The 19,536-nt window shown below is 39.1% G+C and overlaps 1 protein-coding gene across 4 annotated transcripts in view; it reads left to right on the forward strand.

The window, feature by feature from the left end:
• The window catches only part of LOC149449887 (myomegalin-like), a 415,368-nt gene that overhangs the window by 86,962 nt on the left and 308,870 nt on the right, over positions 1–19,536 (forward strand). For 3 of the 4 annotated variants that reach the window (XM_089692642.1, XM_089692639.1, XM_089692640.1), the window contains 2 exons: positions 6,577–6,696; positions 17,464–17,556. In XM_089692642.1, coding sequence (XP_089548768.1) covers positions 6,577–6,696; positions 17,464–17,556 — 213 coding nt within the window. The remainder of the gene's footprint in view (positions 1–6,576; positions 6,697–17,463; positions 17,557–19,536) is intronic. The other variant, XM_089692641.1, reaches the window with a different exon arrangement.

Consider the following 19,536-nt stretch of genomic DNA (forward strand, 5'->3'; position numbering starts at 1 on the left):
GATACTCTATGCTACCAAGAAAACAACTTTTGAGGAGGATTGGGAACAAATTTGAAACACAATAGAAAAGTGATCAAGCTATTTTTATGCAGTTGAGTCCAGCCAGCCATTCACTATTTTGAATCCTTATGCTGCTAGCATTAGTAAATATATATGAAAGAAGTGGTGCACCGAAATGAAAATTATGGTGCCGAAACGTAAAATTCAGGATGCATTTGGCCAAAAACCGAAAATGAAATGGGCTGTTTTTAAAAATTAATATATTTTTCAAACACAATTTTTCTGGAAAGAAATACACTTTAATGATTACAAAAAAACAATATATACCCAAATTTTTGTAAAGTATGAAAGATGATGTTACGCCAAGTAAATAGATACCCAACATGTCTTGCTTTAAAATTGCGCACGCCCATGGAATGGCGCCAAACTACTGTACTTAAAAATCTCCATGGGCGACATTTTAAAAATTTCTACAGGTTATCAGTTTAAAGTTACAGAGGAGGTCTAGTGCTAGAATTAGTGCTCTGGCTCTCCCGTTCGCGGCAATACCTCACATGTGTGGTTTAAACACTGTTTACGTATGTGGGCGTGGCCTACATATGCGTTCACCACTATGCAAGAGCACAGTGGGATGGGGGCATTTAAAGGTTTATTTATTTTATTACTTTGTTTTTTACACTGTCCCTTTTAATTCTTTTTTTTAATCACTTTTATTCCTATCATAAGGAATGCAAACATCCCTTGTGATATAAATAAGCATTGACAGGTCTTCTTTGTGGAGATATATAGGGTCAATAAGACCCCACATCTCTCCTCTACAATGTAAAGCATTAGATCAAAAAAAGCATTGATCTAGTGCTTTAACAAATAAAAAAAATGGCCTTGTTCACAAGGCGCTGAAAACCGGAAGTGACAGATTGACATAGCTCTGATCCTCCAAGAACATAGAGATGAATGGCAGGGTTATTTTCGGCACCTGTATCGGTGCTTATTTTCTTATTGGCCAAAGACCAATAGGGGTGTTTTCGGCCGAAATGTTTCGGTCACTGAAATTTTAGTGCATTCCTACAGGAAAGTATATTATATTTACTTGTTTTTTCATTTCTTTAGTTACTTCCTATTTTCTCATGCCTAGGCAAATGATGTCATGCATCCCAAGAGTCTTCAGGAGGGGAGAAGGGGTTTTCTCAGCTAAGCACACCTTCCTGCCTGCATGCCTGGGCTAAGGGCAGATGGATTCCAGGAAGTAAATGCTACATCAATCATTTGCCCTTACTCAAGATGGTCACTGACAGAAATGCTAGGTGGTGTTTTTCTAAGTGAATTCTCAGCAAAATAAAGCATTAAGACATGAATGGATGGGGGAGTTTGCTTTGAATATTACAAATAAATGAAATAGCAGTTTTGGTCTATGGTGCTCAGATACAGTGTAGTTACAATTTAAAACCCAACCTGGTTATTGATTAAAGCCCGACTGAACCTTCATTTGGGCTTTATTGAAAAAATAACAGCAAAGCATTTTTTTTTTATAAAGCGGAGCTAAACCCACAGATTTAACTTTCTCAAAACTGAAATTCTGTTGTAACAAACAGTGAGTAGGCAGGCTTTTATTGACTCAAATGGTTGAGTTTAACAAGTGGTGTACCTGTAAAATTTCCATGCTGCATTAAATCTTCCAGAGTCACAACACAAGGTATCCTGGCCACAGCATGTGAACAACCTCTTCTGGCTTTATTTTAAACTTTAGGTATAGGTGGCTGAGAGGAGGTAAAACCACCTCTCAGTTGCTTGTTTTCACTGCCAGTGTAAAAGATGCCTTAAAGTGAAAGACTAGACTGGTTACAATTATTAAAAAAAATGCTGCATTCCCCCTCTTCCTAACTATGCTGCATAGCTGGTATAAACAGACCAGTGTAAACACCTTTTTTTAATCCTGGCTTGTCTGGTCACGTGATCCAAAATCTCCTGCTCTCTAGTATCTGAGAAAGGCTGCTGCAGGGGCGGGGAGGGAATGCTGGCAACGGAGGGGCAATGGGAGACAGTGGGTGACGTCACGACTCCAGAATTCCCAGCCATTGTCGAGTGCTGTCTTATACAAGGTATCTGCAGTTGCTGGATCATACGACCAGACTGAAAAATAGGTATTTACACAGATCTTTTTTTGTACAGGCTATGTAGCTTAGGTAGGAGGAGGGGGGCTCAGCATTTTTAAGAATAATTGTAATTAGTCTTTACTACCACTTTACACCCCGGTCACATCAAACCCGATTTTGAAAAAGTGCGACTTACAGTGAAGTCACACAATTTCAAAATCAGGTGACCTGACATTGCGATTTGCAAGACATCTGACACAGATGCAGGGGCAGACTGACCATTTGGAAACTCAGGCACTGCCCGAGGGCCCGGGGTCAGTAGGGGGCCAGATGAGATGCCCCTGGTACCTTTTTCATAGGCTTTTTTGAGTTTGGGCAAGAACACAGGGGCCCCATGATCCCCTATTGCCTGGGGGCCCCATGAGTTGTCAGTCCATCCCTGCACAGATGTCTATGCAAATCGCAACAAAAGCAGCGCATGCACTACTTTTGAAATCGGTGCGGCTCCGACCAAGTTGAAACCGCACTGATATGACCACACTGATACCGGACAATAGGGTGCGACTTGGCATTTGACATGCAAATCGCACCCAATGTGACTGGGAACTTAATCTCCATTTTTGAACAGTAAATTAACACATGTATTCTAAGTTCTTCCTAATTATTGCAGTCATTTTCTAAGCCCTGAGTGAGAGAGGCTGTCTGCTAAGATCACTGAATCAGTCTGAGTGATGTAATAGAAAAAAAAAAAGCTACGAAAAGCAGTCAGGGTGAGATGAGCAGGATATTACAATTCTAGTGGGGTTCTATACACAGTATACAGAATGTCTTTGTTTACTGTTGTTACAAGGAAACCATCTTAGAAATATTTCATCAGCTTGCTTGATTTTTGTACTTTTTTTGTAGCCCCGATGAAGGGAAAATTTGTTTGTTTTTTTTCTACTATGAATGAATTTTATCAATAAAAACTTTGGACCGTTCCAACTCTCAGATAATAATACTGTTCTCATGTTTCTAATCAATTATAAATAATCTTCTTTAACATAATGAAAATGTATGGTTTACCTTCTTCTCACAAACCACTGTAACATTATACATATATAGATTTTTGCAAATACATTTGTGTTAGGTACTGACAGCTTAGTAGAGAATATGTTGAGAGCAAAGAATATTAATAATAATAATAATAATAATAATAATAATATTATTATTGTCTTAGTCATTAAATTGTAACTCCACTTTCATTGAAAAAAAAACAGCAAATAAAAAATAAATTATATAGCATATGCACTTGCTATTTAAGTCATATTGTAATTGAATGCTATTAATGATTACCTTTCCATTTTAATCTGCAGCATTGTAATGTTCTGTAAAATTCAATGCAATATGGCAATCTGGAGGAGTTCTGTACACTGTTTGTGTATAGAATACCTCCAAAAATGTCTTTTCTTGCTTGTATGATGGGTTGACCGATGTGTGCAAGATACACCCCAAAGATTAAATATTTCTATAGGGATGCAGACAATGCAACTTTTCTAATCAGAACACTGAAAGTGCACCTACTGACCATATTGAACCAATCCCCTCCATTTAGAATCCATATTCAAAGAACATGGTCAGACAAACAAGTATTTCTTAAGAGCAGAAACAGTTTGGAATCTCCAACAAAATTCGATAGAACTCTTATACTGTATATAATGATGTTTTAAAGCGAATGTAGATTAAATTATGCATGCATATTTGTATAAACAGTTATTCAGTAGTGGCTGTGCATTTATTGGGCAGTTCTATGGCTATTTACAGAAGTTAGACAAAAAACTGAAACATTACATGATTAGCAGGTGTGAAAGTGAAGACATGTTAAAATTAGAAGAGTAATGTAATGTAATATTTCTTTTGCTTTCGCTGTGTGATGAGACACCTAGCTAACAGGTGGGAAACCTCACTTTCGTCATTCACTGTGTGCGCTGCTAGTAATATGGAGTCATGTCAGAGCTTACAGAGCTTCAAAGAGGATAAATGTTGGTGTCTGCTTAGCTGGTGCCTCTGTGACTCAAGTTGCCAGTTAATTTGCCGTGTCGCCAGGTACAGTATTAAAGGTTATGACGGCACATACAGTTTCCGGGAAAACATCGTCTGATAAGTATAAGTGCGGTCAACATCTTTGCGGGACTGAAATTGAGCTCTGCAGCCACATTTGCAGCAGTTGTTGGGTCACAATCCTGTCTATTTGTTTCTTTAAGTCAGTTTTTCTGGAAGCTGTATATGCCATCATAATTTTTAAAATTGTACCTCACTACACGACAAATAAAGTGGCAGCTTCAGTCACAGAGGCACCAGCTAGGCGGGTACCAACAATCTGAAGCTCAGTAAGCTCTGACACAACTCCATATTACTAGCAATACACGCAGTGAATGACAAAAGTGAGGTTTCCCACCTGTTAGCTAGGTGTCGCATCACACAGCGGAAGCAAAAGAATGTACATCATTTCCGCTTTCAACGCAAAACATTTAACTTTCACACCTGCAAATCATGTAGGGTTAAAAAAAATTTTGTCCAGCCTCCATACATTCTATGTATATACAGTTCAATGAGATCACTGTGACAGACACAACTGGGATACGGTATTTTGCAGGGGACTAGGGGCTAGCTTTATACCCACTGGTTATAACCCATGAAGAGAGCAGATCATTCTCTAATGATGGACAACAACATGATGAACGCTGAGAGAGAAACTTGGATTAATTCTCTGCATAAAGACAATAAATCTTCCCTTCTGGAGTGGATGGAAAGGTGTAATATTAATCTTGTACAGGTTAATGGTCAGAGGAAATATAGAGACCCTCATGCGGACTGGGTTGGAGAAGCATCTGTTGGAATATTGTATGAGATTTGTCTCATGATGGACAGATTGCACCGATGGGGGCCAGACACCTGAAAGGCAGCATGTGTATTCCTATGTAGGCACTGGACTGTCTGGGTGGGCTCCCTGATTAATCAGCTCAAAAGAACCTGAGGCTGAGGGCTTTTGCTGTATTCTGTTTATTAAGGTGGGATGTGTTTACTGTGTCCTTGTCCCATTGTTAATTGAGTCAATAGTCCTCCAATGGCTCATTTTTACTTCGTGTTTGTACTTACATTCTATGGACACTACATCTTGATAGTTCACAGACCATTTGTGCTAGCTTACCTTTACATCTTGTACATATCAATTCTATTTATAGTGTTTAATTTTGTTACGCATTGCTTTTGCACATGAACCAATTTGTCACGATCAGTGGTCAGGCTCCAAGACCAGTTGCTATAGCAGTGGAAAGGCTCACACAGAAACCAGCAGGATAGGTACACAGGCAGGTCACCCTGGAGGAGGAGTTGGCTCACCTGAGGTGCAGAGTCTAAGTACTAACCGGTGTTCACCAGAGCTCCAGATGGTGGAGATGAATTTTGCTTCATGTTAGCACCAGGTAGCGGTGCTCAGGATCACCCCACCAGGAGGTAAGCAAGCTGAGGTCCATTAGCGTATTACGCAGGTAAGGATCAAACAGAAGCGTAGTCAGCAAACAAGCCAAAGGTCAGTAATGAGCAGTCGCAAGTTAGGATCAAGCAGAAGCGTAGTCGTGGAACAAGCCAAGGATCAATAATGAGTGGTAGTAAAATATGGATGGGGGCAGGGAACTGAGGAAAGGCAAGGAACAAGATACTGGCTGAAGAGAGCACAATAATCTTCCAAACAGGAAGTGCAGACATAGCTTAAATCAGGAAGTTCATGGGAGGAGCAAAGGGTTCAAGGTTCGTGACAAACAAGGTCATAACAGGATCATTCAAATAATTGTCAAAGGAGCTGTCCAGCATTCCAAATGACTCAGCAAGAAGAGACATTTTCATATACCGCAGAAGTCCCAGGTTGAGACCTAGGCTCTGATACAGTTGGTCAAACAAGTTTTCAACTTTTGTGTTACTCTTTTTATTCTTGCACTTTAGAGTAGTATTCTCAATTCTTAAAGTGGAACTGCATGGCATGTGAGTGCCACAAACCAAAAATGCTATCTAATTCGTTTTAATATTCTAAATAAACTCCTCCATCCATCCATGTCTCCATATTTTATTTGTCTGGTAAATCATTTTGAAAAACACCTCCTGACATTTCTGGTAGTGGCCATCTTGAATAAGAGCAGATGATTCATGTAGCGGTTACTTCCTGGAATCCATCTGTCCTTAGCTCAGGCATTGGCTGAGTTAAGAACCCTCCCTCTCCTCCTAAAGACTCGTGGGATGTATGGCATAATTTTCCTAGGCATGGAAGCCAGGAAGTAAATAAAGGAAGGCAAAAAAAAGGTTAAAACGAGTAAATATGATATACTTTCCTATCTATTTACTAATGATATCAGCATAAGGATTAGAAATAGTCCATGTTGATTGAGAGAGTGAAGTTATGCTTTAAGCTTGTTATTTTCTTATTAGTTTACTTATTTTTTTGTTAAAGTTGCTGCAGGATGCTCAGCTACAGTTAACTGCTAAGAAGAACAGTGTGCAAGAGATGGCACAGGATCAAGAAAGAATGCTACAGTGTTTAAGAGAGACTCTTCAGAGTAAAGACCAAGAGGTAATTGTGCTTATTGAAAAAATATGCATCCCATCTTCTGCTGTTTGCAGGTGATTGTTACCAATGTGTTGCCACATTGTATTGTCATGTGATTTTGGCATGAGATTTGCAAATCATTGCATTCTATTTTTATGTAGATTTTACTCCCAAAGTTTTTGGAATTGGGGTTGTAAAATGACCAGTTAAAGTCAATGATATAAACCAACAATTTCACCTTTTTTCCTTGCAATTAGTAAAAAATGATATGCAGTTCAGATCTGATAATAATGGAAAAAATAAGATTTTTGGACTTAAAATCTTTTTCTTGATGTGCATTGAGGCACAAAAGAATATAGTAACTCATAGATATTTGCGTTATACTGCCAGCAGCAAGAGATTCAGACAGTGGCAAGTCCTAGTATAACTCTGCATCCAGTAACACAGAGGGTTGAGATCTGTGTCCTTCAATAGACTTCGGAAATGACAGTGTCAAGGGCAGAAAAGAAGACATGCCTTTCCTTAGAAGGCAAGTAAATCAAATGTTTATTAAGCATATCCTTGGTGTGTCTTGAATGAAGCCAAAGCATCCTGTGCATCTGAGCAGACATTACACCCATGCGACACAAGCTTAGATGCTTGCAAGAGACCACCACAGCTGAAGCTGAAAGCTACAGACATTTTTCATAAAGCTTCAGGACATTATGGTTTGTCTTTGAGATGGAGTGGTCTCCTTTAAGAGATTTGATCCACAGTGACCTAGATTTACAAATCTCTCCCAAAAGAAGTGCAAGTTGTTTGGAGATATTAAAGAGTTGTATAAGGTCAACCAGTATCTACAGGGTTCTAAATTAAATGCCAGGAACGCACGATGAGCTTTATTAGCCCAGGGATTGTAAGACACTTGTAATAATACTTCATCCAAATATTATGGATGGAATGACCCTTAACTTCTAACTTATACAATTTTTAATAATACTTCATCCAAATGTTAGGGATGGAATAACTATTTTAGACCTCTAGAGTTCTATCTTAATTTAGTAAATTATGCAATCAGATTACAGAATGTATGGCTTGTTCTTCTGGATATCACAATAGCTAAGCTCAGACGTTAAAAGTCTACGACCTCAGCTCCATGGCCACCACTTTGTTCCAGGAGCTGGTCCCTGCAATCTCTATAGATCTACAATAAACCAAAAATCACTGCGCAAAAGGAAACAAAAAAAAATTGTGAAATGAAAAAGCAGCAGTACATAAAAGGTACAGGGTATACCAAATACAGTCATGGCCAAAAATATTGGCACCCCTGCATTTCTCTCAGATAATGCACCACTTCACCCAGTAAATTGTTGCAATTACAAATGTTTAGGCATTCTCATGTTTATTTTTTTTTTGTTTGTATTGGGCTGATACAAAAAAGTAGAGAAACAAAAAGCCAAATCTAACACATTCCATGCAAAACCCCAAAAATGGACTGGACAAAATTATTGGCACCTTCTCAAAGTTGTAAGAAACAATTGCATTCCAAGTTTGTGATGTTCCTGAAGTTTGAATTAAAACTCACCTGTATCAATTAACAGGTGCTGACAATATAGAAATCACCCCGGCAACCAGGTAAAATGGTGAAAAATTGACTCAACCTTTCTGTTGTGTTTCTCTGTGTGCCCCATGGAGAAGAAAAAGAACAGCAAATAATTGTCTTTGATTTGAGAAGAAATATTGTGGAAAAGCATGGACAATTGCAAGGCTACAAGTCCATCTCCAAAGATCTTAATGTTCCTGTGTCCACTGTGCGCAACATTGTCAAGAAGTTCACATCCCATGGCACTGTAGCTAATCTCCCTGGATGTGAATGAAAGGGAAAAATTGATCAAAAGATTGCAACAAATGATGGCTAAAGAACATCGATCAGCTTCCAGATAAATTCAAGCTGACCTGCAGCCACAGGGTACAACTGTGTCAGCTCGCACTAGAAGTAGCCATCTGAAAAAGGACACTATAATAGGTGACCCAGGAGGACTCCACTGCTGACACAGAAATATATAAAAGCCAGATTGGAGTTTGCCAAAACTTACCCGAGGAAGCAAAAATCCTTTTGGGAGAATGTTCTGTGGACAGATGAAACAAAATTACAGCTTTTTGGTAAAGCCCATCATTCTACTGGTTTCAGAAAAAGAAATGAGGCCTTTAAAGAAAAGAATACAGTCCTTACAGTCAAACATGGTCACTGATATTTTGGGTTTGCTTTGCTGCTTCAGGCACTGGATGCCTTGACTGTATGCATTGCATTATAAAATCTGAAGACTACCAAAGAATTGGGTGCAATGTAGGGTCCAATGTCAGAAAGTTGGGTCTCCGTCAGAGGTAATGGGTCTTACAGCAGGACAGTGACTCAAAGCACACATCAAAAAGAACCCAGAAATGGTTTCAGACAATGTGCTGGAGAGTACTGAACTGGCCAGCAATGAGTCCAGATCTCAATCCCATGGAGCACCTATGGAGAGATCTCAAAACAGCAGTGGGGAAAAGGAACCCTTCCAATTTGAGAGACCTGGAGCAGTTATTGAAAGAAGAGCGGTCCAAAATTCCAGTAGAGAGGTGTAAAAAACTCATTGATAGTTACAGGAAGCAATTGATTTCAGTTATTTTTTTCCCCATTTGCTACCAAATAATACATTGAGGGTGCCAATAATTTTGTCCAGTCCATTTTTGGGGTTTTGCGTTTAATGTGTCAGATTTGGCTTTTTGTTTCTCCACTTTTTTGTGTCATGCCAATACTAACAAAATAAATAGACATGAGAATGCCTAAAAACTTATAAGTGCAACAATTTTCTGGGTGAAGTGGTTCATTATCTGAGAGAAATATTTTTGGCCATGACTGTACACTTGGTGGTGTGTGACACAGAGGACAGCACTAAACTGCACACTTTATACACATCCTTAAAATGAAAGACACTTAATTTTCACTTTATTTCCACAGTTTTGCTTTTGAAACGTATGTTATTTGTTTATAAAAGTACTCTTGATATAGTATTTTTTATAGATGACGCACCTATTCTTTAAAATATTTTACTATCTATACCACCCAGATATTCCTTGTGTTAGCACAATCCAAACTTATGTTGGATGCCTCCCTATACATCCCCAGTTGGGCATAAGATATATTTTTCCTGTTCTGTAATCTCTGGAAACACAGCTCTGCACAGTGGGCTAATAAAGTTCATCATGAGTTTATTTTACTGTCCTTCACTCTATATATAATTTGACCTGGCCATGCTCCAGGCATTTAATTTAGAACCCTGTAAACCCTGTTAGAGCTTATAAACCCCTTTCCTGTCCCCCAACAACTTGCAATTCTTGTGAAATCTTCTAGTACATAAGATTTGCCCTTTTACTTGATGGCAGTCCCATGCAACTGCAGGTATATCCTGAGCTATCCTTGTAAATGGAGGGATTCACTTCTCAGAGAACTCTCATAAGCTCCAATTCCCTTTCTGTCCACATCACAGCCATAATTTGCCTTGGACTCCTCTTCCACTTGAGGACAGGAGAACCTGGAGACCGGTAATCTCCTTACCTTCATGATGTTTCCTGTTTTCGCTTATAACCTCCTTTACTGTCCTGCCAAGCCATGCCAACATTTTGCCTTCAATTCCTATAAGGGTAGGGGGTCAAGTATGACATCTATGGCTATGCCTTGCCTCAGTAGAAACCTACCCCCTTTTTTCTCCCATGGAATATCCTCCCTTGGGGCTCCTCCTCCGGTCAGTTTGCACATCCTCTCTCTCTCTGTCTATCTATCTCTATCTCTCTCTCGTTCTGCACTTCTCCTTTGAGTGGAGCCACTGAAAAAATTCTGTTTCAAAACTGTTCTTCCCTGTTGCTTATGCAGTGAGGTGTTTTTTTTTATTAACAGTTTGTTTTAAGACCCATTGACCTTCTTGTTTTCTAACTGTGGGCCAGTTGCAGCTGTTTAGCTGTCTTGTCCACTTGATTATTGCTTGGGGATGTCCCTTGATTTATGAACTGAACCTGTGTATTGTACTGTAAAATAAAGATTAGAGGAATTTTGACGTACCTGTAAACTCCTTATCTTGGAGTACAATACAGGATACAGCTCCCTCCCTTCTTCATGATCTATGTATTGCTTTTTAGCAAAATTGGAGTCTCACAGAGTTGGCAGGATTATGTAGGGAAAATAGGGGGTGAAGTCAGTGAAGATTTTGCCAGTGTCCAATCTGAAGGTAGTGGTATATAACCCATAGCCCATGAATTGATTGAATTGTATCCTATACTGTACTCCAAGAAAAAAAAAATTACAAATATGTAAAAATTCCTCTTTTTGTGTGTGTATTAAAGATCTGTTTAGGGAGAAAAAACAGCAAGGGGAACACATGGCATCATTTTTGTGTATCACTAAATCATTAATTAACAGAGAAGATGATGAGGTGGTTCAAGTGTGAGCAGTTGCTGAGTCACCTCAGTATCTTAGCATGAATTTAAACTTAGAACGCTAGAGCTTTGGCTCTCAGAGATACACTATATTGCCAAAATTATTGGGAAACCAGCCTTTACACACACATGAACTTTAATGACATCCTAGTCTAAGTCCATAGGGTTCAATATTGGAACCAAGGGTATGAAGCGAGCGCTTACTGTAGCAGCTAATGTACCAAAAAAAAGTAATCACAAACCTTCTCAAATGAACAAATCATAAAACGTAGTACAGCGCTAAACAATTAATCACCAATATGATCTAGAAATGATTAACCAATCATAAATAAGATTCAAAATCAATATAAAATTAAATATAAAATCCAATATAAAATATAGTGTCCAGAATTAGCTAATCAGATGATAGTAGTTATTCCCACTGGTGAATGATAGACCAATTATATATATCTCTCCGTGTGTATAAATCTGGAAATCCGGTGGCTTGTGATCAAAGTGGATATAGAAAGATTTCCCACTCACCGGAAGCACAATCTTAATGCGCAAGGATCAGATAAACCAGGAGCAGGGTTTCCTTTGATGGTACAGCCTGAAACAGGATCCTCTCCTCTGTCAATCCAGGTAATAGGTATCTCCCTCCTAAATGCCCTGGAACGGGTGAACTTTAGTGGGGTCTGGTCACTGGTTCCCTCCTCTAATCCTGGTGGTGCACCTGGGGTCCTAGATGGATTTAATTGCGTTGCCGGCTTCCATCTTGATCCAGGCACACACTTCTCCTCCTCCACCAATCACTTAATACACGTGTCCCACGTGTACCATCAAGGGAAACCCTGCTCCTGTTTTATCTGATCCTTGTGCATTAAGATTGCGCCTCCGGTGAGTGGGCAATCTTTCTATATCTACTTTGATCGAACGCCACCGGATTTCCAGATTTATACACACGGAGAGATATATATAATTGGTCTGTCGTTCACCAGTGGGAATAACTACTACCATCTGATTGGCTAATTCTGGACACTATATTTTATATTGAATTTTATATTGATTTTGAATCTTATTTATGATTGGTTAATCATTTCTAGAGGGTTCAATATTGAGTTGGCCCACCCTTTGCAGCTATAACAGCTTCAGCTCTTCTGGTAAGGCTGTCCACAAGATTTAGGAGTGTGTCTATGGGAATGTTTGACTATTCTTCCAGAAGTGCATTTGTGAGGTCAGGCACTGATGTCAGACGAGAAGGCCTAGCTCGCAGTCTCCGCTTTAATTCATCCCAAAGGTGTTCTTTTGGGTTGAGCTCAGGACTCTTTTACAGGCCAGTCAAGTTCCTCCACCCCAAACTTGCTCATCTATGTCCTTATGGACCTTGCTTTGTGCACTGGATGTTGGAACAGGAAGGGACCATCCCCAAACTGTTCCCACAAAGTTGGGAGCATGAAATTGTCCAAAATGTCTTGGTATGCTGACGCCTTAGGAGTTCCCTTCACTGGAACCAAGCTCAAACCCTGAAAAACAATGCCCACCATAATCCCCTCCTCCACCAAACTTTACACTTGGCACAGTGCAGACAGGCAAATACCGTTCTCCTGGCAACCACCAAACCCAGACACGTCAATAGGATTGCCAGATAGTGAAACTTAATTCATCACTATAGAGAACACATCTCCACTGCTCTAGAGTCCAGTGGTGGCGTGCTTTACACCACTGCATCCAACACTTTGCATTGCACTTAGTAATTTAAAGCTTGGATGCAGCTGCTTGGCCATGGGAACCCAATCCATGAAGCTCTCTATGCACAGTTGTTGTGCTAATCTAAAGGCCACACAAAGTTTGGAGGTCTTTAGCTATTGACTCTAAAGACAGTTGGCAACTTTTGCGCACTGTGCGCTTCAGCATGCATTGACCCCGCTCTGTCCTTTCACAAGGCCTACCACTTTGTGGCTGAGTTTCTGTTGTTCCCAGTTGCTACCACTAACAGTTGAGCATGGAATATTTATTAGCAAAGAAATTTCATGGATGGATTTACTGCACAGGTGGCAGCCTACCACGCTTGAAATCACTGAGCTCCTGAGAGCGACCCATTCTTTCACAAATGTTTGTAGAAGCAGTCTGCATGCCTAGGTGCTTGATTGTATACACCTGTGGCCATGGAGGTGATTGGAACACCTGAATCCATTGATTTAGAGGGGTGTCCCAATACTTTTGGCAATATAGTGTATGTCTGTGATGATCCAGCTAGGGTTCCACTGGTTTTTAAAATATTTTTCAGTAGTTAGTTTGTATTGTAATACTCTTGCAGACATGATTTATCTGTCTTTCTTATATACTTTTTGTTTCTTTAATTCTTCTACCTATACATGGCTACATTTACTTAGTGTTATGGGGACCCTTTCTTTAATCATTAGCCGCCCGGCCAATGGCCGTTTGGCGGCTTCAGATGTGTCTCTCCATTCCGGGTGCCATTTGGCGTGCTCCCGCACATGCGCCGTTTGCGCGAATGCAGAGCGGCGCAGCAGTGCGATCTGTTACCGGCCATGCACCTCGGACATGGCCGATGACAGATCCGAGTACCGGCTCCCGTTGCTGGTACCATGTGACCTGCTGTGACCAATCACAGCAGGTCACATGACAGTTGTATACATGGATGGCTTCATTCATGATGCCATCCATTGTATACTAGTGCCTAGCTGTGAATGGTCACAGCTAATCACATGCACATGTCATGTGATTAGCTGTGACCAAATCACAGCTAAGCACAAAAAAAAAAAAAAAAAAAGCTGAATGAATCGATTTCATTCAGGTAAATGCTTGCTTATAGCAAAGTAATTCTTTGCTATAAGCAAATTGTGTAAAAAAAAAAAAAAAAATACTGATCACTTCCCCAAAGTAGTACAATGTTACTATGGTAACATTGTACTACTTTGGTCATAGTAAAATATGAAAAAAAAAAATAAAAAAATAAAAAAAAAAATAAAAAAAAAATATATATATTTTTTTCATACTGTCACCAGTCAGTGTCCCTGTTCACCGCCATGCCAGTTATATGATGACGCTGTACTGCACTGGTGACAGTATGTAAAAAAAAAATAGTGAAAATAATTTTTTTAATTTTTTCATTTTCCGAAAAAGTATGACAAAAAAATACAACTTCAAAAAACTCGCCATGCCTCTTATGAAGTACGTCGGACTGTCTACTCTGCAAAAAGGGGTCATTTGGGGATATCTGTACTATTCTGACATTCTTGGACCTCAAGAAATTAGATTGGCCGTCAGTACTTCAGGATTGATCAATTTTCAGATCTATACCATAGTTTGTGAACTCTATAACTTTCCTACAAACTAAAAAATACATCCTAATTTGGGTTATTTTCACCAAAGACATGTAGCAGAATACATCTCGGCCTAAATTTATGAAGAACAATTATTTATTTGTAAACTTTTATAACAGAAACAAAGAAAAATGTGTTTTTTTTTCAAAATTTTTGGTCTTTTTTTGTTAATTTAGCAAAAAATAAAAACCCCAGCGGTGATTAAATACCACCAAAGAAAGCTCTAGTTGTGTGAAGAAAATGATAAAATTTTAGTTTGGGTACAGTGTTGTATGACCGCGCAATTGTCATTCAAAGTGTGAGAGCGCTGAAACCTGAAAAATGGCCTGGGCAGGAAGGTGTAAAATTGCACGGTATTGAAGCGGTTAAAGAGTATCTAACATATATTGATTCTATTTTTGTACATAAAGAGGATATATACAAATACCCAATTTTTGTTTAATGCCTGCTGTTTCTACACCCTGTTCCAAATTATTATGCAAATTCTATTTAAGTGTCACAAAGATTAAATATTTTGTTTTTCAGTTTAACTCATGGATGGCATTGTGTCTCAGGGCTCTTTTGATCATTGAAAACAATCTCGGACACCTGTGATAATTAGATTGGCAGGTGAGCCCAATTTAAGGAAAAACTACTAAAGGAGGGTGTTCCACATTATTAAGCAGAGCACCGTTTTCAAGCAATATGGGCAAGAAAAAGGATCTCTCTGCTGTCGAAAAGAGTGAAATAGTTCAATGCCTTGGACGAGGTATGAAAACATTAGATATTTCACGAAAACTTAAGCGTGATCATCGCACTATTAAGAGATTTGTGGCTGATTCAGAGCACAGACGGGTTCGTGCAGATAAAGGCACATTGAGGAAGATTTCTGCCAGATCCATGCATCGGATCAAGAGAGCAGCTGCTAAAATACCATTACATAGCAGCAGACAGATATTTGCAGCTGCTGGTGCCTCTCGAGTCCCACGGACATCAAGGTGTAGAGTCCTCCATAGTCTTCCAGCTGTGCATAAACTTTCTATTCGGCCACCACTAACCAATGCTCACAAGCAGAAATGGCTGCATTGGGCAGAAAAATACATGAAGACTAATTTTCAAACAGTCCTGTTCACTGATGAGTGCCGTGCAACCCTGGATGGTCCAGATGGATGGAGTATTGGATGGTTGGTGGATGGCCACCCTGTTCCAACAAGGCTGCAACGTCAGCAAGGCGGTGGTGGAGTCATGTTTTGGGCCGGAATCATGGAAACAGAGCCGGTCGGCCCCTTTAGGGTTCCCGAAGGTGTAAAGATGACCTCTGCAAAGTATGTGGAGTTTATGACTGACCACTTTCTTCCCTGGTACAGAAGGAAGAACTATACTTTCCATCTCATACTGCAAAGAATACCTCTACATCAATGGCTGCTATGGGGATAAAAGGAGAGAAAGTCATGGTGTGGCCTCCATCCTCCCCTGACCTCAATCCTATTGAGAACCTTTGGAGCATCCTCAAGCAAAAGATCTATGAGGGTGGGAGGCAGTTTACATCCAAACAGCAGCTCTGGGAGGCTATTCTGACATCTTGCAAACAAATTCAAGCAGAAACTGTCCAAAAACTCACAAGTTCAATGGATGCAAGACTTGTGAAGCTGCTATCAAATAAGGGCTCCTATGTTACAATGTAACGTGACCTGTTAAAATGTTTAAAAAGTTAAAATGTTGTTAAAAGTTTAATTGAAATAGCTTTTGATTTCAGTAAATATGCTGCAAACACAACAAATGACAATTTTCAGTTCTTTACAACCTATAAAGTGTTTTGAAACTTGCTGTGCGTAATAATTTGGAACAGTGCATTGTACGTTTTTTTTATGTTTAAAAAAAATACTGTTATCATTAGGAGGTTTGTTCAATAAAATTTGAATTGTACTCTTAATAGTTGATAACATGAGAATTATGCTGACTGTTATTTACATCAATTATTTAGGTAAATGTGAAGAATATCATTTGCATAATAATTTGGAACAGGGTGTAGTGTAAAATCCTTGGAGATTTTGCTTAAAATGGAGCTTCAAGTAAATTCTGTCCCTGTGGTGTCAACGCTGACGCAGTGGCATTGAAATTGTTATCATCCTTTTCAACCTTGTGGCTGCGGTCCCTGGCTGGAGTCCTTGGCTGGACTACAGTGTTATGATATGCAATATACTACTCATCCTGCACAAGCTTTTGTTAATATTTGTATTATTATTACAGGTACTTATATAGTGCCATCAGTTTACGCAACGCTTTACATATATATATTGTACATTCACATCAGTCCCTAACCCTGAAGGAGCTTACAATATATGGTCCCTAACTCATATTCATACATACACATGCTTGGGCCAATTTAGACAGGAGCCAATTAACCTACCGGCATGTCTTCGGAGTGTGGGAGGAAACCAGAGTACCCGAAGGAAAACCAGGCAGGCACAGGGAGAACTTGCAAACTGCGCACAGGTAGTGCCCTGGTTGGATTTCGAAACAACGACCCTAGTGTCTTTACAGCATAAACATGATAGGCTAGCCAGGAGTGCTAGGGATGCCTTTGTAGTATCACATGAAAGAATAGCCTTTTAAACTTGTGAATAATCTGAATATGCTGAATACCAGAATTGTCATTTTATCATTATTACACAAAGAACAAATCACAGAATAAGATCTGCAATTTTCATCCACAGTAACACTGGTCATACTAGAGAACAGCGTGTATTTTCATTTTGTTATGTCTTGTCTTTAATTTGCATAGAAAGTAAAATAATTTTTATAATGCAATACTCTCAAAACAAAGTTTTTTAAATCCAAAAAATAAATATGTATTATGTTAGTATAAGTAAAAATCATTGACCAGTTAATAGATCCATACCTGAAATATAGAAGTTCTTCTTACTCTACCCTTAAGAAATTTAAACGAGGGCAAATATATAATTTCTACCACTGTTGTACTTTTTAAGTAAGGATGTAAGAAATTTGACATTTTGGTGCTGTTATCTTCTAGGTGACGGAATTATATCAAATAATAGGCGACCACGAGGATACCATTTCTAAGTTGCAGGATATGCTTCTGAAAAGTCAGAACGAGCATTTACAAGTAAGTAACATTTATAGACGAATGTGCTGCTGTGCACCAGGTGCACTGAGACTGTGGTGGACAGCCTTGCCCAGTGCAGTCCCAATGCAAGACAAGGCAAAAAGCCTTGTTCTTTATGAGGCCAGTTCACACCACCATGTTACGGTGGTGTGCACTGAAAAACAGTACTGCATGCAGGTACATTTTACTGCATGCAGTGCTTTTTTTTATCACAACATGGTGTGATGCGGTTTAGTGCCTCACACCATGCTGCTGGCATTAGCGTGATGCGCTGAGATTAGTGAGTCTGCACTGTTTCCTCCCAGTGCACACCAGCAGCCATGTGTTCAGCAGGGCTGTTAGTGTGAAAGTGGGAATTTTGACAACAAATTATCAGTGCTAACAGGATATTCTAAAACTTCCAACATGTGTGACTTTAGCCAGAGATGATTTTGGAATAGAAGTAGATTGCTTTCATGATCTTGGTTCTAATAAGCTAACATTTGGCTTACAAATTGTACAAAGAGCATCACATTTAATCAGTACCACAAGCCCTATGTAAACTACAAAAACAGCTGTATTATTACTTTAACAGGCTGCTGCAGTTTAGTAAAACATTCAGGTAGTATTAATTAATTAATAGTAGCAAGCTAAGATCAGATTTAGGGCCTGTTAATACCAGAATGCAATGTAAAACCCACAGATAAAGCCATTGTGTTAACACTTGTTTGCATACATATTGCAATGAGTTGTGATGCGTTTTTGCATCCGCTTTTTTTCCATGTGTTTTTTTTTTTTTACTTTTCATTTAAAACAAACCTGCAGGTTTTTTTCAGTGAGCTGCATTTATATGCATTCCATTTACATGCATTCATACTTGTTGCATTGTGAAAAAATGCAGCCTGCTCTACTTTTTTCAAACACATAACCACAGCTCAATATATGAATTATACACACTGAGAAAAATTCATTGTTATTGTCATTTCACTTTTCCAAACGCATCTGGTGTCCTGATTACCAGTTATATTTGTTGAAGGGTACATTAAAAAAATCATCAAAATTACAATAACATGTTACAGTTTATATGTGATTTTACTAATTCAACCACTTGTCCTCCAGAGGATTTAACCCCTTTCCTGACCAGGCCATTTTTTGCGATACAGCGCTGTGTTACCTTAACTGACAATTGCACGGTCATGCAACGCTGCACCCAAATTAAATTTATGTCCTTTTTTTCCCACAAATGGAGCTTTCTTTCGGTGGTATTTGATCGTCTGTGCATTTTTTTTTATTTTTTTGCAATATAAACAAAAAAAGACAGACAATTTTGAAAAAAAAAAAACCAATATTTTTTACTTTGTGCTATAAAACATATCCAGTAGAAAAATGTAAAAAATTCAAATTTTGTCATAAATTTTGGCCAACATGTATTCTGCTACGTCCCAATACGTGTAATTTAATTGGTTTACATGAAAGTTATAGCATCTAAAAGTGGCCGTATATATACTGGAATTTTTATTTTAATTTTTTTCTTATACTAGTAATGGCGACGATCAGAGACTTATAGTGGGACTGCAGAACTGCGGCAGGCATTTTGACACTGGGGGGGAACTGACTAACTGTCATGGACATCCGCAGTGACACTAATACAGTGATCAGTGCTAATAAAAAACACTGACACTTTACTAATGACACTGGGCAGGAAGGGGTTAACATCTGGGGCGTTCAAAGGGTTAACTGTGTGTGTTATACTGTGTGCTGTGCTTTACTGTGTACATTTAACTTTACTTTACTGTATTGTTTACATATAGACCTCTCCCTCGTCAGTGATACTCGGCGATTGCCGAGTTCCGGCGGGGAATCACCGGCCGGGACCCGGTGATCAACAGCTGAAGCTGCCAATGGCAGCACAGGTAGGGCACACGCACCCCCTACCTGGAAATACAAAATCACGTATATAATTATGATTTTGCGCAGCCCTGCTGCCCTGTAGCAATACTT

Source organism: Staurois parvus, unplaced genomic scaffold, assembly GCF_062004578.1.
Source record: "Staurois parvus isolate SC_StPar_1 unplaced genomic scaffold, SC_StPar_1.0 ptg000597l, whole genome shotgun sequence".
Lineage (NCBI taxonomy): Eukaryota > Metazoa > Chordata > Amphibia > Anura > Ranidae > Staurois > Staurois parvus.